General features: G+C 39.4%; 1 protein-coding gene, 1 pseudogene and 1 gene segment (V, D, J or C); 2 read left to right on the forward strand and 1 right to left on the reverse strand.

Annotated features, from left to right (window-relative positions):
• Positions 1-1307, forward strand: part of LOC126030786 (immunoglobulin lambda variable 2-18-like) — a 63915-nt gene extending 62608 nt beyond the window's left edge. The window contains 1 exon segment of the V gene segment in view: positions 1268-1307. Within this exon segment, the coding sequence occupies positions 1268-1291 (24 nt within the window).
• LOC126030783 (Ig lambda-2 chain V region-like) overlaps positions 1-27195 on the forward strand; it is a 288742-nt pseudogene that overhangs the window by 167910 nt on the left and 93637 nt on the right.
• Positions 1-27195, reverse strand: part of LOC126030744 (zinc finger protein 280B-like) — a 307853-nt gene that overhangs the window by 149629 nt on the left and 131029 nt on the right. The gene's annotated exons all lie outside the window — the stretch shown is intronic.

Raw genomic sequence — 27195 nt, forward strand, 5'->3', positions numbered from 1 at the left:
GCTAATACTAGAGAGAACTAGAAGTGAGGGAACCCAAGAGTGGGCACAACCTGGAGCAGCTCAGGACTGAGTGATCATAGGTAGAGCCACATTATCAGAGGCCTAGAAAATGAAGAAGGTCATAGACATGAAACTTTAGCATATCTATATTTCTGTGAAAATGCGGTATGGGATGTTTGTATATGGGAGAAAATAATTTTTAATTAATTAATTAATTTGTTTAATAGTTATGTTTTTTAGAAAAAACAGTGGTGCTAGGGATAGAATCCAGGGGGGAGAACCAATGCTGCTTAATCCCAGGCACCACTTGAACCTACTGTGTATTTCTGCTTTGGTTTTGGGGACTCAGAACATCAAAACTGCCCCAGTATTATGTGCCAGCCTCATTGGCCAAGGAGCAATGGGAGGGGCCTACTTACTACCCTGAAGATCAAAGAATAATTTAAAAGAAATTCGAAATAATAACTAGATTTGGGGCAGCAGTATCATGAGTAAGGCCTTGGTGGCATGATACTGACCCAGGTTAGTTCTTGACAGTTCACCTGTTTCCCAAGCCTGCCAGGAGTAATTCCTGAGTGCAGCGACAAAAGTAACCCCTGAGCATTGTTAGGTGTGTGAACAATTTTAAAAGAGAGAAAGAAGGAAATGAAAACCAACAACAACAATTTTTTTAAGTAATGCAGAATCATCTTCTGTTCAAGGCCTTCCCAGAGAGTGGTGAGCAGAAGCAGGAATGGAAGCAGCTTTGCATGGAGGCCCCTCCCTCCTCTGGGCCAGGTCAGGGATAAGAGCTGGTACAGAGCCAGGCCCAGGGTTGGGGTGTCAGGAGGCAGCACTCTGGGCCATCTGCATCACGACTTGGACTCTTCCCCTCCTCAGCCTCCTCAGTCAGGGCACAGGTAAATCTTAGGGCAAGAGCCCTGAGAACATCTGGACTCACCTTTTATCTCCTCTCCTCTTGCTCCTCTGAATTCAACTTGAACTCTTAAATGTTTTCTCTTCTTTTCAGGGCTCTGGGCTCAGTCACCCCATAGTCAGCCTCCCTCAATGTTTGGGACTAAAGGAAAAAGAGTCTCCCTCACCTGTACAGGAACCAGCAATGACGTTGGAAGTTATGATGTCTCCTGGTACAGCAGCAGGAGTGCACAGCCCCCAAAATGCTGATTTATAATTAGAACAACAATCAGGGATCCCTGATCACTTCTCAGGCTCCAAGTCTGGCAATACAGCGACTCTGACCATCTCTAGCCTCCAGCCTGATGAGGAGGCTGATTATTACTGTCTCTCATAGAGCAGTGGTGGCAATTGGCACAGTAGTTCATGCTCATAGGGAAGTGAGACAAAAGCCTGCTCTGAGTTGCCTTCTGCTGCTTTCTTTCAAAATTTAGATTATAAACTTTTAAAAATATTTTGAAATTAAATTTTTACAAGTAATTATTATAAGCACAATTATCTATATAATTTATGAAAATTTAAGTTATTTTCCATATCTACTGCCCCCTATATTTCTTTATAATTTTCACTTTATTTTGTGGGTATATATGCCTGCAGAGTAAGAAATTGATGGGAATAATTTGAATAACTTGAAAAATGTGTTTATCTAATTATAGAATTTGAATTTTTGATAGAATTTATATTTTATCAGATAAGTCCTTTAAGACATGAAATTCATCATTGTATTTTTTCTCACCTTTATATATTCTTTAACATTATTATCCATAATATATTATCTTTCTTAATCTTTTGATATATATTCTGTTCCTCCTAGAATCATTTTTACATAGTATCTCACCTAAACATCTTTCCATTCAGTGTCACCAAATTTGCCTCTTCATTTCATGTTTATGATTTCATAAACGATGTGAGAGTTCAATTTCTCTTTTCATCACAATATTTTGTACATTGATTAGCTTGAAACTGACATCTCTTTTGCTATAAATAAACAGTAACATTTTCTATAGGTATAATTTATTTTTCTAATTCATTCCTTACTTGTTAAATTAGTCAAGGAATAAAATTAGACACTATTTATTGTGTTTTCATTTACTATCCAGAAGAAAAATGAAACTTTTAAATCTTGAGGAAGACAGAGCATAAAAACCGGCTAAGCTTTGCAAAAGCCGGCTCCCTGTGTGTGACACCAGGCGGGGAAAATCCGCGAAAGTACACCGGCCCAGTGGGGCTCAACTGTGAAAGACTGTGAGTGTGACCTGTCTATGTCTGTCTACTGTCCTCTTGCATGAAACTCTTGCTAGTGGGGCAAGGAGAGGCTCCAGAAACCTCGCTCGCCCAGACGCCATTTTCAGGGAGGGACTTCAGAGCATAAAAACCGGCTAAGCTTTGCAAAAGCCAGCTCCCTGTGTGTGACACCAGGCGGGGAAAATCCGCAAAAGTACACCGGCCCAGTGGGGCTCAACTGTGAAAAACTGTGTGACCTGTCTATGTCTGTCTACTGTCCTCTTGCGTGAAACTCTTGCGAGTGGGGCAAGGAGAGGCTCCAGAAACCTCGCTCTCCCAAACGCCATTTTCAGGGAGGGACTTCAGAGCATAAAAACCGGCTAAGCTTTGCAAAAGCCGGCTCCCTGTGTGTGACACCAGGCGGGGAAAATCCGCGAAAGTACACCGGCCCAGTGGGGCTCAACTGTGAAAAACTGTGAGTGTGACCTGTCTATGTCTGTCTACTGTCCTCTTGCGTGAAACTCTTGCGAGTGGGGCAAAAAGAGGCTCCAGAGGAGCACGGCCGCTCCGCTTCGCTACGCGGCCATGCACTCTTTCTAAGGAAAGAACTCCATTGCAACAAGAAGGAAAAATCACACTAAGAACGGCGCTATATCACAGAAGCAAACATTTCTCTCTGGACTGTCTTCTCTGTTGCATGCTCGGGCCTAAGATTTGACCCAGTGTGAGGCTTCATCCACGGAGGACTCCCCTCCCTTAGAGGCAAGTCAGCCCATCCAGAAAGGGAGGAGCCAGAGGAGTGTGCTGCCTATATCATATAGACAATGAATACGACCATAACACGTAGAAAAACCCACAATACAAGTGTGACAATGAGGAAACAACGCAGGCCAGCATCAGACATAGAGAATGAAGATGACAATTCTGAGGACCAGATAACGACTGACCAACTAATCAACCTCTCAGATAAGGACTTTAGACTAGCAATATGGAAGATGCTCAACAGACTCCAAGAAACCATGGATCGAGTTGAACAGAACACTAATAAGAACCAAGAAAATATGAAGGCAGAAATCACAAAACTCCAAACTGAAATAACATGTCAACTAACAGGACTGAAAAAGTCAGTAAACGAAGTGAATGACAAAATGGATAAGCTCTGGGACAGGGTATCAGAAGCTGAGAATAGATTTGGTGCTGTGGAAGATGAGATACATAACAATTCCATACAGCAGGAGAGATTGGATAAAAAACTTAAAGCAAATGAGCAGACAATGGAAAAATTAGTCAAAGAATGGGAACAGACGAAAATAGAAGTCTATGATAAGATCAACAGAAACAACTTAAGAATCATTGGAGTCCCAGAGACCCAGGAAGAAAATTTCCAGGAAGAATCAACGGTCAAGAACATCATTAAAGAGAAACTTCCAGAGCTAAAGAATATATGTGATCAAATCCTGCATGCCCGAAGAGTACCAACCAAAAGAGACCCCAGAAAAACCACCCCAAGACACATCCTAGTCACAATGACAAATCCCACAGATAGAGACAGAATTCTGAAAACAGCAAGATCAAAAGGGGAAATCACGTTCAAGCAAGCTTCCCTGAGATTTACAGCAGACCTGTCACCAGAAACACTCAATGCCAGAAAGCAGTGGTGGGATATTGTGACAAGACTGAATGAAATGAATGCTTCACCCAGAATACTATACCCAGCAAAACTCACTTTCCGGTTTGATGGAAGAATACATGGTTTCACAGACAAAAAACAGCTCAGAAACTTCACAGACACAAAACCAGTCTTAAGAGAAAAACTGAAAGACCTAATCTAAGACAAGACTACCCAAAAGACACACCAAATTTTGAAATAAAGATGGCGTTAAATCCCAGGACAATTCTTTCTCTCAACGTCAATGGACTAAATGCACGAGTTAAGAGACACAGAGTGGCTAAATGGATCAAAAAACTCAATCCAACCTTCTGCTGCCTACAAGAAACGCACCTGAATAGTCAGAACAAACATAGACTCAAAATAAAAGGCTGGAGAAAAATTATCCAAGCAAACAACACCCATAAAAAAGCTGGAGTGGCCATACTAATATCAGATAATGCAAACTTTATACTCAGGAAGGTTGTAAGGGACAAAGACGGACATTTTATATTAATCAAGGGGTACGTAGAGCAGGAAGAATTCACTCTCCTAAACATATATGCACCGAATGAGGGGCCAGCAAAATATTTAATACAACTGTTGACAAATCTGAAAAATAATATCAACAACAACACAATAATTGTGGGGGACCTTAACACAGCTTTGTCAACACTGGATAGGTCAACCAGACTGAAACCCAACAAGAATATACTAGACCTGAGGAGAGAAATGGAAGAAAGAGGCCTAGTGGATATATATAGGACACTCCATCCCCAGAAACCTGGATACACATTCTTCTCCAATGTACATGGGACATTCTCCAGGATAGACTACATGCTGGCACATAAAACATACCTCCATAAGATCAAGAGGATAGAAATTTTGCAGACTACCTTCGCTGACCACAAGGCTCTGAAATTATTTGTGAACTCCAAAGGGACTCAGAAGAAACACTTTAACACCTGGAAGTTAAACAGCCTCATGCTCAATAACCAGTGGATCCGAGATGAAATCAAGGAGGAAATCAAAAGGTTCCTGGAAACAAATGACAATAAAGACACAAACTCTCAGAACTTATGGGACACAGCAAAAGAAGTACTGAGAGGAAAATTTATAGCTTTGCAAGCACACATCAGGAAGGAAGAAGGAGCTTACCTGAGTAGCTTAATGACACAGCTAATAGAACTAGAAAATGCTCAACAAAATGACCCAAGAATAGGAAGACAGAAGGAAATAACAAAGCTGAGAGCAGAAATCAACGAAGTGGAAACTCAAAAAACAATCCGAAAGATCAACGAAAGCAGAAGTTGGTTCTTTGAAAAAATAAACAAGATTGAAAGACCACTGGCAAACCTAACAAAGAAAGTGAGAGAGAGAAACTTGATAACTTGTATCAGGAATGAAAAAGGAGAGATCACTACTGATATGACAGAGATTCAAAGGGTAATCAGAAACTACTTTGAAGAACTCTACGCCACTAAAAATGAGAACCTGGAAGAAATGGATAAATTCTTGGACTCTTATAATCTTCCACGGTTGAAGGAAGAGGATGTAGCATATCTAAACACCCCCATCACCATTGATGAAATTAAAACAGTAATCAAATGTCTGCCGAAAAACAAAAGCCCAGGTCCAGATGGATTCACTAATGAATTCTATCAAACTTCCCAAGAGGAACTACTGCCAATCTTGGCAAGACTCTTTCATGAAATTGAACAAACAGAAACACTTCCAAATAGCTTTTATGAAGCCAACATCACCTTGATACCTAAACCAGACAGAGACGCTACCAAAAAAGAAAATTACAGACCAATATCACTGATGAATGCAGATGCAAAGATCCTCAACAAAATCCTGGCAAATAGGATTCAATGCCTCGTTAAGAAGATCATCCACTACGATCAAGTAGGTTTCATCCCAGGAATGCAAGGCTGGTTTAACATCCGTAAATCTATCAACATAATACACAACATCAATAACAAGAAAAATAAAAACCACATGATCCTATCAATAGATGCAGAGAAAGCATTTGATAAGGTCCAACACCCATTCTTGATCAAAACTCTCAGCAAGATGGGAATGGAGGGAACCTTTCTCAATATAGTGAAGGCCATCTACCACAAGCCAGTGGCAAATATTATCCTCAATGGAGAAAAACTGAAAGCCTTCCCTCTAAATTCTGGCACAAGACAAGGCTGTCCTCTCTCACCACTCCTATTCAACATAGCACTGGAAGTACTTGCTATAGCGATTAGGCAAGAAAAGGATATCAAGGGAATCCAGATAGGAAAGGAAGAAGTCAAGCTCTCACTGTTTGCAGATGACATGATACTCTACTTAGAAAACCCTAAAGACTCTATCAAAAAGCTTCTAGAAACAATAGACTCATATAGCAAGGTGGCAGGCTACAAAATTAACACACAAAAATCAATGGCCTTTCTATATACCAATAGTAATAAGGATGAAATGGACATTAAGAAAACAACCCCATTCACAATAGTGCCACACAAACTCAAATATCTTGGAATCAACTTGACTAAATATGTGAAGGACCTATACAAAGAAAACTATAAAACTCTGCTCCAAGAAATAAGAGAGGACACACGGAAATGGAAACGCATACCCTGCTCATGGATTGGCAGGATTAACATCATCAAAATGTCAATACTCCCCAAGGCATTATACAGATTTAATGCCATCCCTCTAAAGATACCCATGACATTCTTCAAAGAAGTGGATCAGACACTTTTGAAATTCATTTGGAACAATAAAGACCCTCGAATAGCTAAAGCAATCATTGGGAAAAAGAATATGGGAGGAATTACTTTCCCCAACTTTAAACTGTACTACAAAGCAACAGTTATCAAAACAGCATGGTATTGGAATAAGGATAGGTCCTCAGATCAGTGGAATAGGCTTGAATACTCAGAAAATGTTCCCCAGAGATACAACCACCTAATTTTTGATAAAGGAGCAGGAAATCCTAAATGGAGCAGGGAAAGCCTCTTCAACAAGTGGTGTTGGCACAATTGGATAGCCACTTGCAAAAAATTAAACTTAGTCCCCCAGCTAACATCATGTACAAAGGTAAAATCCAAATGGATTAAAGACCTCGATATCAGCCCCAAAACCATAAGATATATAGAACAGCACATAGGCAAAACACTCCAGGACATTATAGGCATCTTCAAGGAGGAAACTGCACTCTCCAAGCAAGTGAAAGCAGAGATTAACAGATGGGAATATATTCAGCTGAGAAGCTTCTGCACCTCAAAGGAAATAGTGCCCAGGATACAAGAGCCACCCACTGAGTGGGAGAAACTATTCACCCAATACCCATCAGATAAGGGGCTAATCTCCAAAATATACAAGGCACTGACAGAACTTTACAAGAAAAAAACATCTAACCCCATCAAAAAATGGGGAGAAGAAATGAACAGACACTTTGACAAAGAAGAAATCCACATGGCCAATAGACACATGAAAAAATGTTCCACATCACTAATCATCAGGGAGATGCAAATCAAAACAACGATGAGATACCACCTCACACCCCAGAGAATGGCACACATCACAAAGAATGAGAATAAACAGTGTTGGCGGGGATGTGGAGAGAAAGGAACTCTTTTCCACTGCTGGTGGGAATGCTGTCTAGTTCAACCTTTATGGAAAGCGATATGGAGATTCCTCCAAAAACTGGAAATCGAGCTTCCATACGATCCAGCTATACCACTCCTAGGAATATACCCTAGGAACACAAAAATACAATACAAAAACCCCTTCCTTACACCTATATTCATTGCAGCTCTATTTACCATAGCAAGACTCTGGAAACAACCAAGATGCCCTTCAACAGACGAATGGCTAAAGAAACTGTGGTACATATACACAATGGAATATTATGCAGCTGTCAGGAGAGATGAAGTCATGAAATTTTCCTATACATGGATGTACATGGAATCTATTATGCTGAGTGAAATAAGTCAGAGAGAGAGAGAAAAACGCAGAATGGTCTCACTCATCTATGGGTTTTAAGAAAAATGAAAGACACCCTTGTAATAATAATTTTCAGACACAAAAGAGAAAAGAGCTGGAAGTTCCAGCTCACCTCAGGAAGCTCACCACAAAGAGTGATGAGTTTAGTTAGGGAAATAACTACATTTTGAACTGTCCTAATAATGAGAATGTATGAGGAAAATGGAGAGCCTGTCTAGAGTACAGGCGGGGGTCGGGTGTGGCGAAGGGAGACTTGGGACATTGGTGATGGGAATGTTGCACTGGTGATGGGTGGTGTTCTTTACATGACTGAAACCCAAACACAATCATGTATGTAATTAAGGTGTTTAAATAAATTTTAAAAAATCTTGAGGAAGAATATGCTAATTTCACATCACCACCCTGGATAAAGCAGCTACATAAAAATACACTTTGATTAAAATGTCATTTTAATTTCATGCTCACAAGGATCAGTCTTTCTTCTTCTTCTTCTTCTTCTTCTTCCTCTTCCTCCTCCTCCTCGTCCTTCTTCTTCTTCCTCTTCCTCCTCGTCCTTCTTCTTCTTCTTCTTCCTCTTCCTCCTCCTCCTCCTCCTCGTCCTTCTCCTTCTTCTTCTTCTTCTTCTTTCTTTCTTCTTCTTCTTCTTCTTCTTCTTCTTCTTCTTCTTCTTCTTCTTCTTCTTCTTCTTCTTCTTCTTCTTCTTCTTCTTCTTCTTCTTCTTCTTCTTCTTCTTCTTCTTCTTCTTCTTCTGATTATGAGTCACACCCAGTGATGCTCAGGGGTTACTCCTGGCTATGAACTCAAATCCCTCCTGGCTTGGGGGACCATATGGGATGCCGGGGATCAAACCACAGTCCATCCTAATTTAGCTCTTGTAAGACAAATGCTCTACCGCCTGTGCCACTGCTCCTGCCCCAGGATCAGTCTATCTTTGTGGTGATTTACCACACAAGAGTGCCAGCCACACTGGCACCTTTCACCTCTGTTCAGCTGGACCTGTAACAAAGAATAAGATACATTAGGACTGTCCATGTAGCAAGTTAAGCTTGTACAAACAGCCTCAAGGAAAGGGACAGATTGTCCATTTATTGAGTATAATAACTCCTGCTGAAATAGGTAAGCCATTGTTTATGCTAACAGGTCATTAAAAACACTATTAGCAGGAGACTGGAATATTGACATATGAGAATAATAATCAGCAAACTCTGAGGTCAGAGTATTCCATTCTATTTTCTGTGCTGGCTCATATTTGCAGCCTTCATCACCTAAGGTGAACTTTACCGAAAAGACTGTTTCTACTTTGGGGACTTTGTGAGGCCAACAATTTCCCAAAGTGCTCATTAGTGTGATTCCTAAACTCTTCTCTATGTATAAAAACCCACACTTGGCCTACAGTCTGTCTGTGGATCATGACAATTTTGCTTTTAACAGTATTAAGGACACATCATATACGGATGCTATAGATCCTGTCTCTAGAGAATGAGCATAGTAATTCCCTTCAGACATTTTGTTTTTATTGGTTTTTGGATCAAACCTTGCAGTGCTCAGAGGTTATGCCAGGCTATCCTCTCAGAAATCGCTCCTGAAAGGCTCGAGGGACCATATGGGATGTCAGTTTCAAAGCACTGTCCTCCTGCATGCAAGGCAAACACCTTACCTCCATGCTTCAGACATTTGATTGAGGGGCTGGAGAGATAGCATGGAGGTAAGGCGTTTGCCTTTCATGCAGGAGGTCATCGGTTCGAATCCCAGCGTCCCATATAGTCCCCCGTGCCTGCCAGGAGCAATTTCTGAGCATGGAGCCAGGAGTAACCCCTGAGCACTGCCGGGTGTGACCCACAAAAAAAAAAAAACAAAAAAAACCAAAAAAAAAACAAAAAAAACAACAAAAAAAAACAAAAACAGACATTTGATTGCATTTTTCTAATCCAGCTGTGTTCTATATCTTTTATGAGTGTCTCTTCTTTTGCTATTTTTGAAAATTACTATGTCCTCTTCCGATTCTATTATTGTATTCAATATTCCTTCAGGTATACTTTTAATTAATAAAAATATTGAATTCCCATGAGATATAATGACGATGTTGTTCATGATTGAGTTTTAGTCACACAATATTCCAACACTCATTTCTTCACTGGTGCACATTTCCCACCACCAAACTTCTTAATTTTCCTTACTGTACCTCTTGTTTTTCCTCTATGGCAGACATCTCTCTCTCTTGCTCTCTCTTGTTCTTTCCAATGATATTTTAAAAGAATTAAAGTTTATTTTTCCATTAATAGGGGCTTCTTGGGAACACCCTATAAAAGACAGTCAAAAAATCAAACTGATCCCAGGTAACGCTTTTAGACTAATTCTGATAGAAGATGGGGAAAACAAGATAAGCTAGGACATAATTAAAAAGTGATGTCAGTGGCAATTCCCAGTTTGACTTTGGTGAAAGGAGGAGAAAGGTCAGAGCTCTTTGAAGGAATTGATTATGTTCTCTCCTCCTACCTCTGTCACCCTGGTGTTACCTGAGTAAATCTGAGATTGACAAAGCTTTCAGTGAGCCCCTTTTAGAACTTGGACATCAAATTACAACAGCCCAGATTTCTGCTGGGCGCCAGGAGCATTCACAATCATCTTAAGCCTTTGCTGCTCCAGAGGCCTGAGATTGGATTTCCTCAGCATTCCTATCTGTAGACTTGCCTGCTTCATGTGAGTCGAACTGTCCACAGACTGCTTCCTGCTGATTTCTGCTGTGTGTCATAGCCGCACTATCTTCTACCTATAACAGTCAGAAAAAGCCACAACACAAAAGGGACAATGGGGAAACCTCATAGGCAAACACCATGCACAGAGAATGAAGATGATAGTTCTGTTGGCCCAAAAAATACCAACCATCTGATTAACCTCTCAGATAAGGAGTTTAGAATAGAAATATGTATTGTTTTGTTATTGTTTTTTTTTTGGGGGGGGAAGGAGTTGCACCCGGGAGCGCTCATGGGTGACTCCTGGCTCTATGCTCAGAAATCGCTCCTGGCAGGCTCAGGGGACCATATGGAATGCCAGGTTTCAAACCACTGTCCTTCTGCATGCAAGGCAAACGCTCTAATTCCATGATATCTCTCCAGCCCCAAGGTGATTTTTATGAACAGTAATAATTGAAAAGTACCTCTATTTTATGCCAATTAGGCAACCCTTTGGCCCTGTAAAGTGGAAATTAAAATGCAAAAAAAAGTTGCAGTAGTAGAACATTGTAGTGGATTGTAGTGTATATCAAGAGTACTGACATAGTTAGATTAATTTAGGATGAGGCACACCTAACTGTGCTCAGGGCTTACTTCTGAGTCAGCACTCAAGAGTCATTTTAGATTGTGCTCAAATCCATATGAGGTGTTCTGGATTGAACCTGGGTCTGCCACCTTCAATGCAAGTATCGAAAGTTAGGTCATTCATTATTCATTTTACCAGAGGAAAAAGTTTTCTCTCCTATGATAAACAATTATTATAGACTATACAATACCTGTGCTGGGAGAGTCATAAAAGGAAAGGGAAGAAAACAAACTTTTTCCATTCTTAGAAAATGTGTATCAACAGATTCAAAATAGATACTTCCTTATTACCTGTCCATAGAGAGGGCAGGGTGGAGTCCAAACCGCAAATCCTGAAACTCTAAGATCTGATTAACTGAACAAAAGCAAATAACTAAAAATGTCAAGAATAACTTGTCCCTTTTAAACAATCTAGAAATCATCATAAAATACAATGATGTTTGCATTTACTTTTCATAGAATCTGAAATGAAAAAGAAAATGACACAATTAGATTCCTTTCAAACTAAATAAATATAAATTAAATATAAGATATAAAATCTACTTATGAGGTGAGTCTATCCTGTACCCTAAGGTCTGAACACATTCATATATATTTGTTGGTCCTTGAATGAATTTTGACGCCCACCATGGACCCAAAGATGCTTCATCCATCACGAGCATCTGCACTGAAGATGAGGCATTTAACCACTATGCTTTCTGATTTGGTACAACACACCTCAATGGAAAGCAGGTAGAGATCTCCTGGCCCAGAGAAGTGCCCTGATCTGAGTGCAGCGATTGCTTCATAATATGAGGCCTCGAAGCAAGCACAGACCCTCAGTCAAGTTGGTCATAGAGTTTATTTTTAAATATATATATATATATATACACATATATATATCTTAAGAGGGGTACTCTACCTGTGAGTTGCAATTATAGTTCTTTAGATAAAATGATTACATTTTTGCACAAATAAGTGTCCAAGATAGAATCAAGAGAAAAAGGTGGATCCAGAGATATAGTACAGTGGGTGGGGTTGGTATTGCACATGGTTAGTTAAGATTTGATTCCTGGTACCCCATAGATTCCTGAAAGAAATGGATAAATTCTTGGACTCCTATAACCATCCATGGTTGAATAAAGAGGATGTAGTATATTAAACACCCTCATAACTATTTAGAAAATTAAAACAGTAATCAACTGTCTGCCCAAAAACAAAAGCCCAGGCCCAGATGGATTCACTAATGAATTCTTTCAAACCTTTCAAGAGGAACTACTACCAATCCTGGCAACTCTTATATTCTTCTTTAGAGAAGTCTCCAGTTAGTTTTGTTGTCAAAGTGGTATGTTTCCCATAGAAACTGCTTGTGTGTTGGAAGTCAGGCATAGGAAAGGCGTTTACACAAATTGACTTACAGATCAAAAACCTCCATTCCTGAGCCAAGTGCTGAGGCCCACTAGCAGAAGTGAGTGTCCATAAAAAGACCATGAGGGCGCAAGTACCAAGCTATAAAATCCAAGATCAGTAGTGAAATGCACGCTCAAGATATATTCACCTAAAGTAGAATGACTCAACTCATTTAATCAAAACTGAAAGGCTCATTTGCATGAATCACCACCGCCATTGCTGTAAAAGATATAAGTAGAATTTGGAGGTAGGTGCTGGGCTCCAAAGTTTGGGAAATCTGCACGGTAGTGTCTGCACCATGGCCTGGGCTCCTCTCCTGCTCCTACTTCTGGCTCACTGCACAGGTCTGGGATTTTCTGGCTTAGTGGGAAAATATGGGAAAGGATATCTTGTACCTTTATGGCCATGTCTTGCACTCTAACCTTGGTCTCCCATCTGTTTTCAGTGGTGAATTCTCAGAATGTGGTAACTCAGGAAGCATCACTATCCATTACTCCTGGAGGGACAATCACACTTACCTGTGGCTCCAGTGCTGGGGCTGTTACCACCAGTAACTATGCCAGTTGGGTTCAACAGAAGCCTTACCAGGTACCACAGGGTCTAATAGGTGATACCAGTAACAGGGTTTCAGGAGTCCCTGCCCGATTCTCTGGCTCCCTGCAAGGAAACAAGGCTGCCCTGACCATCACAGGAGCAGAGGCTGAGGATGAGGTTGAGTATTACTGTGGTCTGTGGTTCAGCAACCATATTCACAGTGATAGACGCAGGTGGGAAAGTGGGACATAAAACCCTAAACTCACCCTCACCTTTTAAATCTGAGTACATCTTGTACTTTTTTTTTTTTTTTTGGTTTTTAGGTCATAACGGGCATTGCTCAGGGGCTACTCCTGGTTCTATGCTCAAAAATCGCTCCTGGCAGGCTCAGGGGACCATATGGGATGGCAGGATTTGAACCACTAAAGTTCTGCATGCAAGGCAAATGCCTTACCTTCATTATATCTCTCAGCCGACCATGTACTTTTTAATTATAATTAATTTTCATTATAAGGTTGCTAAAAGTAGAAAGAAATAAAAGAAATCTATCTTTGCAAACAACAAAAGAACCAAAAATTTTCAGAACATTAAATAATTTTTCCGTTATGTAGGCTGCTACCATCAGATTCAGGGTTTTTCCCCCAAATCATGATGCTTGGAAATGATCGACCTCAGGAGATCCCAGCTCTGTTCACTGGTAATAATTCTGGAAACAAGGCCTTTCTGACCATCTCAGATATTCAGCCTGAAAACGAGGCTGATTATTACTGTTCTTCATGGGATGCAAATATTATTTGGAGGGCTCCCATAGGGACCATGGTTTTGTTTATTTCTCTAAGGTCATGTAACAATCTCCATTTTCCCGACTTCTTTTTAATAACAAAAATGGGTGTGTTCCAGGGAGAATTGGAGGGCTCTATGTGTCCAGCTGCCAACTGCTCCTGCACCGTTGGGCAGCAGTGAGTTTTTCCAAGGAAAGCGGCCACTGGCCAACCCATACAGGTTCATCAGATAACCAGGCTATTTTGTCCGCTTGGGTAGCAGGAGTGCCAGTGGTCGCCAATAAAAGGTGAATTTTTTGAAGGTGATTTTTTTCTGGAGAAAATCCTAATCCATGCCTGTCTAATTTGGGTTTGGTTTTTATAGATTCAATTCTGCCTTGTAACGATTTTCCTAATCCTTTGTGTAAATCATAGCCTTGAGCTAGCATTTGTTGTAGTACTTGAGGGTTTTCGCATTTTATTAGAAAAAGACCCATCTGTTCCATGAGATCTCTTCCCCATAAGTTAATGGGGAGGTCAGGTATTATGTATGGAGTTATGGTTTCCGTGTCTCCTTCCATATCTACCCAGGTTAATGGTTGAGAGCTTAAAAGGACCTGTTTAACAGTGCCTGCTACTCCAGAAACACTGTCTAAGGTTGGTTAGGCCAGCCAGGATTTAGGCCAAAAATGGCCCCTCACATTGGTTTTTAACCTGTAAAACTTTCAGTGCTGCAGCCTTACATCTCTCCATATAGACTACACTGTTTCCACCAACTCACAACTATTTTCCACCCACCACTCTCTAATCAACCACCTCAATCCATTCCATTAAAAAATATTCTAACATATGTCACTATAATAATATGGAATTGGTACATTCATTAATCATTCACCAAATACTGTTAAATATTGCTTAGAAGTTTTATCAATATTTAATATCATAACTAAATGTGTTGTGTCAAATATGTGTACCTTTAGGTATTCAGGGACCTCCTTAGGATAACTCAGGAGACTTGCCACTGCTAAGAGACAGTTCAATGTGAAGTTCTTAGGAAGGGAGGTGCTCTCAACAGTCGCAGTGGCGAACACCAGAGCCTCCTGGCGGTGCTTGGAGGAACTACCAAGTAGCTACCAATTTGTGTTCGAAGATTCTGTGATGCCGGGGTTCAAACTCAAGACTTAGACATAAGACAGTTGTGTCCTTGACTGCTTAACTGACCCACAGGCCAGATCCATTAAGATACATTTACAACTCTTATAAAGAGCTTCCTAAAAAATAGACACATCTTATTCATCTTTAAAATTAATGGGGATGAATCAACTACAACTACAATAACAACTCATGGGTTTCCTGTGAAATCATCAATAGTATGCCATTCTGAAAAAAGATATATATAAAATCCCTATTTTATGTGATGTCACTCTCAAAGTTTCCTTTTTTTCCTTTTTTCCTCAAACAGTTTGGTTTGATTTATGATTCTAGAAAAACTGTCTTTGATATAATCAATAATAAAGCTTAGGCTCTGAAAAAAATTTTAACATCCCGCCAGTAGGGGAAACCAAGCATCTATGCTAAAGTCATTAAAAGGAGTTAAGTGAGGTCCTTGACTCAGGAGCCTGGCTCTAGGGCTGGGCCTGTGCACACTGATGGAGACTGCAGCTGTGCCCTCTGCGGCTTAGCAGAGTTCCCTACGCAGGGACATTTGTGTCTCCGCAGGTGCTTCCCCCCAATGCTCTCTCAAGGGGTGAGCAAACCTCTCTCCTTCTTTATGAGTTTAGCGTGTGAGCTGAAATGTGGCAGAAGAGTGACAGGAAGAAAGCTCATTTGCATGAACAGTCTAGTGTCTGGCAGAGGATGGGGAAGAAAAGGAGCACAGAGGCATCCAGCCACACCGGGCATCAGGCTTCTGTGTGCACCATGGACTGGATTTCTCTAGCTCTCCTGCTCCTCTCTCACTACACAGGTATGAACAGGGCTCAGGGATCTTCAAGAAAACTTCCCTCTTGTTCATCCACTTGATGCATGTTCTTTTGATCCTTGTGCCAGAGTAATGAGACTCTTTCTTTGTAGGTTCCCTTTCCCAGCCTGTGGTAACTCAGCAGTCCTCCATGTCTGCATCTCCTGGAACAACAGCCAGAATCCCCTGCACCCTGAGAAGTGACATCAGTGTTAGTGGAAAAGGCATATATTGGTATCAGCAGAAGGCTGGAAGTCAGCCACGGTTTTTCCTGTACTATTACTCGGACACAAGCAATAAGCTGGGACCTGGTGTCCCTAATCGCGTCTCTGGGTCCAAAGATACCTCCACAAATACAGCTTATTTGCTCATCTCTGGTCTGCAGTCTGAGGATGAGGCTGATTATTACTGCAAAGTATATGACAACAGTGCTCACACAGTGCCAGAGACAGATGAGGAACTGGGACCAAAACCCTCAGTCACTTAGTTTCCTGAGCCAATTTTTTCATCTTCATGTAATATTTCCATTCCATTATCACTCTAGAAAGGTGCATCATGGTTTGTATGTTTCCTAGGTTGTAGAACAAGGGGTGTGTGTGTGTGTGTGTGGTAATAGGTTTGATTGTTGATACCACCAACACAGTCAGACGTGTTCTCTGGCACCAATATGTGATTGCTGTAGCAAAAGAAATTAAAATATGCCAATACTAGGAACTGACCATGACTTTCTCAATAGAGAGAATTGAACAGTGTTCAATAGTAAAATTCCAATAAGATAGAAGTTAATTTTTATCCATCTGACAATATATAGAAAATTTCTAGGAATGATATCATTGTGTGTTAGATAGCTATAGAGACACACAGATACTAAAAGACATAAAGTAACTGTATGCCTCTAAGATATATTTTCTGTGTATGTTCTTTGGAGGAATTCCTCTTTAAAATGGACACCAGGACATGGTTCTGTGTAAGACAAAAGTTCCTTCAGTTAATTGTTTCAGCTTACCAGACAGAAGACCATGTCCTAAGAGTGAGAAATTTATTCAGCTAGAATATTGCTTACATAATTTAAAATGATAATGAAACAAAACTTTACCAAGATAATATGTAATGATAATCTAAGCAGTGTAGGATGAATCTTGGAAAGTTGGGGAGATGGCAGTGTTTAGCAGTGTTCAGGGATTACTCCTGGCTCTGAACTCTGGGATTACACCTGGTGGTGCACAAGGCACCCTAAGGGATTCTGGCAATCAAATCCAGGTAACACACATGCAATGCAAACACATTGCCTGCTGTGCTATTGCTTTGGCTCCTGAGTCTTGTAATTTATATATTTCTAATTAAAAAAGTTGAACAAAATAGATTTGACTTTTATTGTCTTAAAAGTTTTTTAAGTTGGGGCAGGAGCAATGGTGCAAGCATTAAGGCATCTCCTTGCCTGCGCTAGCCTAGGACAGACTGTGGATTGATACCCAGGCATCCAATATGGTCCCCCAAGCCAGGAGCGATTTCTGAGTGCATAGCCAGGAGTAAGCCCTGAGTGTCACAGGGTGTGGCCCAAAACCCAAACCCAAAACCAAACAAACCCAAAACCATTTTTTAAGTTATATCCCAAAGTCACATTATTTAAAATATAAACTCTTGATGGATTAAATACATATACAAAAACTAGAGATAAAAATTCTCTAATTTAAATACAGGAAAACAGCTGTTATTATAACAGAAACATCTTTTAGAAAATTATCAAATTCATGGGACCAAAGTAAGAGAATAGCAGGTAGGGAGCTTGCCTTGCACGTGCTCGGTCTGAGTTTGGTCACCTGCATCCCATATGGCTCCCTGAGCATGCCAAGAAGGCTTCTTGAGCATAGCTAGGAGTAGACCCTGAGCAATGACAGTTGTGGTTAAAAAAGAGATTAAAAAATGATCAGATTCAGGGGCCGGGCGGTGGCGGTGGAGGTAAGGTGCCTGCCTTGCCTGCGCTAGCCTAGGACGGACCACGGTTCGATCCCCCGGCGTCCCATATGGTCCCCCAAGCCAGGAGTGACCTCTGAGCGCATAGCCAGGAGTAACCCCTGAGCGTCACCGGGTGTGGCCCAAAAACCAAAAAAAAAAAAAAAGATCAGATTCAAATTCTCTGAGGGTATTTGAAGTGTTTTACTGAAATCAAACATTATTAGAGAATGAATTCTTCATTTTGATTACCACTAGGAATGTAGCAATGATCACTGATCCATATAACTTTTTTGTAGATATGTCTGTCATTTCCCTGACATATTTCTGAGTGGAATTACTGGAATTTTTGTTTCAGCTTGTTGAATGCTTCATAATTCTTGGATTTCTAGCCTTTATTTGATGTTTTGTCCACAAGTCTTTTCCTCTATTCAGCAGATGACTTAGATTGAGCTTCTTTTACCTTTAAAAGGCTTTCAGTTCTATGTAGTTCCCTTTGCTTATTTTGTGCTGGTTTCCTTGCCTCTGGAATCAAATCATTGAAGACATCTCTGGAATCCACTTCCAGGAGAGCATTGCCTACAATAATGTCAATGTATTTTTTGTATCCTGAAATAATGTCTAGATATTTAAGATGCTTTGATTTATTTATTTTGTAGGAAAAATATTTTCTATATTTCTGTAGGAAGTAAATAATAAAAATCAGAGCAGAAATTAATGAACTGAACACCCAAAGAACAATCCAAAAGATCAATGAATACAAGAGTGCGTTCTTGGAACAAACAACAACAACAACAACAACAACAAAAAGCCGACAAGTTGGATAAAACATTAACAAGATTCACAAAGAAAGAGTGTGAGAAACGCATTACTTCAAATCAATGAAAGGCAGGTTAGTACTATATATACTACAGCAATAAAAAGGGTAAGCAGAGATTACTTTGAGAATCTTTATGCTACAAAACAAGAGGACCTTGAAGAAATGAATAAATCCTCGAACTCCTTTTACCTACCAAGACTGAACCAAGAGTATATGGAATCCCTGAATAGACCTATCAGTACCAAAGGAATTGAAATAGTAAACAAAAGGTTTCCCCCAAACAAAAGCCCAGACCTATAATGTTTCATAGTGAATGTTCAAATAGTTAAAGAGGAATTATTGCCAATACTTTTTGCTTCTTACAGCAAATTGAATGTGTGTGATTATGTGTGTTATATATAAGATAGTTTAAAGATTATCTCATTATAAATATTATCTCATTATCTCATTATTATCTCATTATATCTCTGGTTTAGAGACATCGAGAAAGGAACTCTTATTCACTGCTGGTTGGATATGACTGGTCCAGCCTTTTTCAAAAACAACATAAATACTCCTCAAAACCCTATAAATTGAGCTTCCATCTGACCCAACAGTATCACTTCTAGGAATCTACCCTAGGAGCACAAAAACACAATGTAGTCAAGCCCTCTGTATTTCTATGTTCTCTTTAACACTATTCACAATGGCAGAATTTGGAAATAACTCGACAGCCAACGACAGATGAATTGATAAAGAAATAATGACTCTAGAGAAGGATTGGTTGCTGCAAGGACATAAAACAACAGGCAGAATACTCCTCAGTAAAAATATTTAGAACTGCAGTGTCTAAAAGGGAGGAGGAAGAAATGAATGACAGTGACTGTCCATACATAAGCAGGAGAGAGAGAAGAAAAAGAAAAAATACAATGGCATAAATTTCTTGGACTATTATTTACAAATATTGTTTGTGAAACATACACAATCTAAAACACTCACTATAAAATATGATAGCTATATTACTTTGGATAAGCACATAATTTATATATGATTACCTACTTACTTATAGTTATACTTTGGGTAAGCAATGCTTTAGATTCAGCTCAGCATGTCAATTTTGAAAGAATCTTATATTGATAAACTCATTAAGTACAAAAACTTTACAAAGGCAATTATATATTATTAAGTTATTTTTTATTTGAACACCTTGATTACATATAATATTGTGTTTGGGTTTGTCATGTAAAGAACACCACCCATCACCAGTGAAATATTCCCATCACCCATGTCCCAAATCTCCCTCCTCCACACCCGACCCCTGCCTGTACTCTAAACAGGCTCTCCATTTCCCTCATACATTCTCAATATTAGGACAGTTCAAAATGTAGTTATTTCTCTAACTAAACTCATCAATCTTTGTGGTGAGCTTCCTGAGGTGAGCTGGAACTTCCATCTATTTTCTCTTTTGTGTCTGAAAATTATTATTGCAAGAATGTCTTTCATTTTTCTTAAAACCCATAGATGAGTGAGACCATTCTGTGTTTCTCTCTCTCTCTCTCTCTGACTTATTTCACTCTGCATAATAGATTCCATGTACATCCATGTATAGGAAAATTTCATGACTTCATCTCTCCTGACAGCTGCATAATATTCCATTGTGTATATGTACCACAGTTTCTTTAGCCATTCGTCTGTTGAAGGGGATCTGGGTTGTTTCCAGAGTCTTACTATGGTAAATAGAGCTGCAATGAATATAGGTGTAAGGAAGCGGTTTTTGTATTGTGTTTTTGTGTTCCTAGGGTATATTCCTAGGAGTGGTATAGCTGGATCATATGGGAGCTCGATTTCCAGTTTTTGGAGGAGTCTCTATATCGCTTTCCATAAAGGTTGAACTAGACGGCATTCCCACCAGCAGTGGATAAGAGTTCCTTTCTCTCCACATCCCTGCCAACACTGTTTATTCTCATTCTTTGTGATGTGTGCCATTCTCTGTGGTGTGAGGTGGTATCTCATCGTTGTTTTTATTTGCGTCTCCCTGATGATTAGTGATGTGGAGCATTTTTTCATGTGCCTTTTGGCCATTTGTATTTTTTCTTTGTCAAAGTGTCTGTCCATTTCTTCTCCCCATTTTTTGTTGGGATTAGATATTTTTCTTATAAAGTTCTGTCAGTGCCTTGTATATTTTGGAGATTAGCCCCTTGAAAGATGGGTATTGGGTGAATAGTTTCTCCCACTGAGTGGGTGGCTCTTGTATTTTGGGCACTATTTCCGTTAAGGTGCAGAAGCTTCTCAGCTTAATATATTGCCATCTGTTAATCTCTGCTTTCACTTGCTTGGAGAGTGCAGTTTCCTCCTTGAAGATGCCTGTAGTCTCATTGTCCTGGAGTGTTTTGCCTATGTGTTGTTCTATATATCTTATGGTTTTGGGTCTGATATCGAGGTCTTTAATCCATTTGGATTTTACCTTTGTACATGATGTTAGCTGGGGGTCTAAGTTCAATCTTTTGCAAGTGGCTATCCAGTTGTGCCAAGACCACTTGTTGAAGAGGCTTTCTCTGCTCCATTTAGTATTTCTTGCTCCTTTATAAAAAATTAGGTCATTGTATGTCTGGGGAAAATTTTCTGAGTATTCAAGCCTATTACACTGATATGAGGGCCTATCCTTATTCCAATACCATGCTGTTTTGATAACTATTGCTTTGTAGTACAGTTTAAAGTTGGGGAAAGCAATTCCTTCCATATTCTTTTTCCCAATGATTGCTTTAGCTATTCTACGGTGTTTATTTTTCCAAACGAATTTCAAAAGTGCCTGATCCACTTCTTTGAAGAATGTCATGGGTATCTTTAGAGGGATAGCATTAAATCTGTATAATGCCTTCAAGAGTATTGCCATTTTGATGATGTTAATCTTGCCAATCCATGAGCAGGGTATGTGTTTCCATTTCCGCGTGTCCTCTCTTATTTCTTGGATCAGAGTTTTATAGTTTTCTTTGTATAGGTCCTTCACATTTTTAGTCAAGTTGATTCCAAGATATTTGAGTTTGTGTGGCACTATTGTGAATGGGGTTGTTTTCTTAATGTCCATTTCTTTCTTATTACTATTGGTGTATAGAAAGGCCATTGATTTTTGTGTGTTAATTTTGTAGCCTGCCACCTTGCTATATGAGTCTATTGTTTGTAGAAGCTTTTTGGTAGAGTCTTTAGGGTTTTCTAAGTAGAGTATCATGTCATCTGCAAACAGTGAGAACTTGACTTCTTCCTTTCCTATCTGGATTCCCTTGATATCTTTTTCTTTCCTAATCACTATAGCAAGTACTTCCAGTGCTATGTTGAATAGGAGTGGTGAGAGAGGACAGCCTTGTCTTGTGCCAGAATTTAGAGGGAAGGCTTTTACTTTTTCTCCATTGAGGATAATATTTGCCACTGGCTTTTGGTAGATGGCCTTAACTATATTGAGAAAGGTTCCTTCCATTCCCATCTTGCTGAGAGTTTTGATCAAGAATGGGTGTTGGACCTTATCAAATGCTTTCTCTGCATCTATTGATATGATCAAGTGGTTTTTATTTTTCTTGTTGTTGATGTTGTGTATTATGTTGATAGATTTATGGATGTTAAACCATCCTTGCATTCCTGGGATGAAACCTACTTGATCATAGTGGATTGTTGGAGACAGTGTCCTGTCAGAGATCAATTTTTCTGTCTTCTGTCTTTATGCAGCTTTTTTCATCTAAAAGCTGCCTACATGCAGTTTCTGCTGTGCATCCTTGAGCTAACAGGAAAGGTATTTTGCAGCTGCAGGATATTCTCTTTGAAGCCCCGGAGAGAAAGTAAACACCCCGATACCATTCCCAGATTTAGGCTACTCCCTTTAACTTCATTCTGGAGTTAATGACTATGCAACAAAACTTGCCCCATCACAAACTGCTGATAGTTCCGTATAGTGAGCTGCAGACCCCACTTTAGGGTCATAGGGCAATCCCTTGAAAGCTGCTGACTTGGGAATGATTGTAAAATTGTCACTCCTTCTCCCTCCCCTCTGGAAGACGATTACTGCCTTTGTCTCATGGCTTTCGCGCCAAAATGTATGATTGACACCGTCTTTTTACCTGCCCATTTCTCCTCCTCTATATAAGAGATGCTGGACCCCAATAAAGATTGCCTTAGACCGGTTATATCGCCTGAGGTCATTATTACTAACCTCTCTCAGATTTTTTACAGGTGTGGTTATTCTTCTGACCCAGCCAAATAAAGGTGCGGCCGTCCGAGAGCCTCCCAGCCGATTCCCGCTGGCCGGGCCCCCCCGGGAGGCTTACAGGACCCCGCAGTGGATGATCTTCTTAATGAGGCATTGAATCCTATTTGCTGCCTACAAGAAATGCACCTGAATAATCAGAACAAACATAGACTCAAAATAAAACGCTGGAGAAAAATTATCCAAGCAAACAGCAGCCATCAAAAAGGTGGAGTGACCATAATAATATCAGATAATGCAAACTTTATACTCAGGAAGGTTGTAAGGGACAAAGATGGACATTTTATATTAATCAAGGGGTATGTAGAGCAGGAAGAAATCACTCTCCTAAACATATATGCACCGAATGAGGGGCCAGCAAAATATTTAATACAATTGTTGACAAATCTGAAAAATAATATCAATAACAACACAATAATTGTGGGCAACCTCAACACGGCTTTGTCAACATTGGATAGGTCAATAAGACTAAAGCCCAACAAGAATATACTAGACCTGAGGAGAGAAATGGAAGAAAGAGGCCTAGTGAATATATATAGGACACTCCATCCCCAGAAACCTGGATACACATTTTTTTCCAATGTACATGGGACATTCTCCAGGATAGACTACATGCTGGCACATAAAACATACCTGCATAATATCAAGAGGATAGAAATTTTGCAGGCTACCTTCGCTGACCACAAGGCTCTAAAATTATTTGTGAATTCCAAAGGGACACAGAAGAAAAACTTTAATACCTGGAAGTTAAACAGCCTCATACTAAATAACCAATGGGTCTGAGCTGAAATCAAAGAGGAAATCAAAACCTTCCTGAAAACAAATGATAATAAAGACACAAACTATCAGAACTTATAGGACACAGCAAAAGCAGTACTGAGAGGAAAATTTATAGCTTTGCAAGCACACATCAGGAAAGAAGAAGGAGCTTACCTGAGTAGCTTAATGACACAGCTAATAGAACTAGAAAGTGCTCAACAAAGGGACCCAAAAGTAGGGAGACAGAAGGAAATAACAAAGCTGAGAGCAGAAATCAACGAAGTGGAAACTCAAAAAACAATCCGAAAGATCAACGAAAACAGAAGTTAGTTCTTTGAAAAAATAAACAGGATTGATAGACCACTGGCAAAACTAACAAAGAAAGAGAGAGAGAAACTTGATAACTCGTATTAGGAATGAAAAAGGAGAGATCACTACTGATATGCCAGAGATTCAAAGGGTAATCAGAAATACAGATGGCCAAAAGACACATGAAAAAATGTTCCACATCACTAATTATCAGGGAGATGCAAATCAAAACAACTATGAGGTACCACCTCGCACCCCAGAGATTGGCATACATCACAAAGAATGAGAACAAGTTGGCAAGGATGAAGAGAGAAAGGAATTATTATCCACTGCTGGTGGGAATGCCATCTAGTTCAACCTTTATGGAAAGCAATATGGAGATCCCTCCAAAAACTGGAAATTGAGCTCCCATATGACCCAGCTATACCATTCCTAGGAATATACCATAGGAATACAAAAATACAATACAAAAATCCCTTCCATACACCTTATTCATTGCAGCACTATTTACCATAGCAAGACTCTAGAAACAACCAATATGCCCTTCAACAGATGAATGGCTAAAGAAACTGTGGTACATATACACAATGGAATATTTTGCAGCCGTCAGGAGAGAAGAAGTCATAAAATTTTTCTATACTTGGATGTACATGGAATCTATTATGCAGAGTGAAATAAGTCAGAGAGAGAGAGAGAAAGATGCATAATGTCTCACTCATCTATGGGTTTTAAAAAAATGAAAGACATTCTTGGAATAATAACGTTCAGACACAAAAGAGAAAAGTTACAGCTCACCTCATGAAGCTCACCACAAACATAGATGAGATTAGTTAGAGAAATAACTACGTTTTGAACTATACTAATAATGAGAATGTATGAGGGAAATAGAAAGCCTGTCTAGAGTACATAGTATTATGTCATCCACAAACAGTGAGAGCTTGATATTTTCCCCCTATTTGGATGCTCTTGATATCTTTTTCTTACATAATCTCTAAGGTAAGAACTTCCAGCGCTATGTTGAATAGGAGTGGTGAGAGAGGGCAGTCTTGACTTGTACCAGATTTTAGAGGAAAGTCTTTTAGTTTATTTCCATTGGGAATAAAATTTGCCATTGGCTTGTGGTAGATAGCCTTGGCTATATTGAGAAAAATTGCATTCCCATTTTGATGAAAGATTTTACCAAGAATGGGTGTTGGACCCTATTGAATGTTTTCTCTGCATTTATTGATATGATAATATGGTTTTAATTATTTGTTGATATGGTGCATTATATTGATTGATTTACATATGCTAAACCATCTCTGCATTCCTGGAATGAAACCTACTTGTTCATTGTGTATGACCTTGATGAGATATTGGAGCCTATTTGCTAGAATTTTGCTGAGTATCTTTGCATCTGTGTTCATCAGGGATTTTGGGTTCTAGTTTTCTTTTTTTGCAACATCTGTATCTGGTTTTGTAATCAAGGTGATGTTAGCTTCATAAAAATAATTTAAGAGAATTCCTGTTTCTTTAATTTTATAAAAGAGCCCGAAAAGAATTGGTAGTGGTTCCTCTTGAAATGTTTGAAATAATTCGTTAGTGAATACATCTGGGCTTTAACTTTTGCTTTGGAAACCAATGAAATTAGAAGTAAACTCTAAAGGGGCACCGAAGAAAAACTTTAATACTTGGAAATTAACTAGTTTACTACTGAACAACCTGTGGGTCAAAGATAAAATAAAAAAGGAAATCAAATACCTCTGGAAACAAATGACAATAAAGACACAAGTTATCATAATTTATGGAACACAGCAAAAGAAGTATAAAGAGGAAAATTTATTGCTTTCTAAGCACACATCAGAAAATAAGAAGGGTGCTATATAAAAACTTTAATGATACAGCTTGTACAATTAGAAAATGATTAACATAAGAAACCAAAAATAGCTTGACAGAAGGAATTAACAAAACTTAGAGCAGAAATTAATGAAGTTGAAATCAATAAAACAATCTAAAAGATCAATGAAACAAAAGGTGGTTCTATGAAAAAATAAATAAGCTTGATAAACCACTAGCACAACTCAGAAAGAAAATCTTAATAAACCGAATTAGAAATGAAAAAGGAGTAATCACTCTAGATATTGCAGAGATTCAAAGGGTAATCAGAGACTACTTTGAGAAACTCTATGCCACAAAAAATGAGAACCATGGAATAAATGGAAAAATTCTTGGACATTTCTAATCTTCCATGCTTAAACCAGGATGTCCTAGTAAACAGGCCCCATTACAACTGAGGAAATTTAAATGCTAACCAAAATTCTTCCAAAAGCAAAAGCCCAGGGCCAGATGGATTCAATAGTTAATTCTGTAATTCAGCTCACATTGTTTATATATATATAAACATATATATATATATATATATATCGTCTTTGGGTTACACATGGCAGTGCTCAGGAGTTACTCCTGGCTCTATGCTCAGAAATTGTTCCTGGCAGGCTCAGGGGACCATATGGGATACTGGGATTTGAATCACCTACCTTCTGCAAACGCCCAACTTCCATGCTATCTCTCTGGCCCCTCACATTGGTTTTTAACCTGTAAAATTTTCAGTGCTGCAGCCTTACATCTCTCCATATAGACTACACTGTTTCCACCAACTCACAACTATTTTCCACCCACCACTCTCTAATCAACCACCTCAATCCATTCCATTAAAAAATATTCTAACATATATCACTATAATAATCTGGAATTGGTACATTCATTAATCATTCACCAAATACTGTTAAATATTGCTTAGAAGTTTTATCAATATTTAATATCATGATTAAATGTGTTGTGTCAAATATGTGTACCTTTAGGTATTCAGGGACCTCCTTAGGATAACTCAGGAGACTTGCGACTTCTAAGAGACAGTTCAATGTGAAGTTCTTAGGAAGGGAGGTGCTCTCAACAGCCTCAGTGGTGAACACCAGAGCCGCCTGGCAGTACTTGGAGAAGTTACCAAGTAGCTACCAATTTGTGTTCGAAGATTCTGTGGTGCCGGGGTTCAAACTCAAGACTTAGACATAAGACAGTTGTGTCCTTGACTGCTTAACTGACCCACACGCCAGATCCATTAAGATATATTTACAACTCTTATAAAGAGCTTCCTAAAAAATAGACACATCTTATTCATCTTTAAAATTATGGGGATGAATCAACTACAACTACAATAACAACTCATGGGTTTCCTGTGAAATCATCAATAGTATGCCATTTTGAAAAAAGATACATATGGGCCGGGAAGGTGGCGCTAGAGGTAAGGTGTCTGCCTTGCAAGCGCTAGCGTAGGACGGACCGCTGTTCGATCCCCCGG

Source organism: Suncus etruscus, chromosome 15 (assembly GCF_024139225.1).
Source record: "Suncus etruscus isolate mSunEtr1 chromosome 15, mSunEtr1.pri.cur, whole genome shotgun sequence".
Lineage (NCBI taxonomy): Eukaryota > Metazoa > Chordata > Mammalia > Eulipotyphla > Soricidae > Suncus > Suncus etruscus.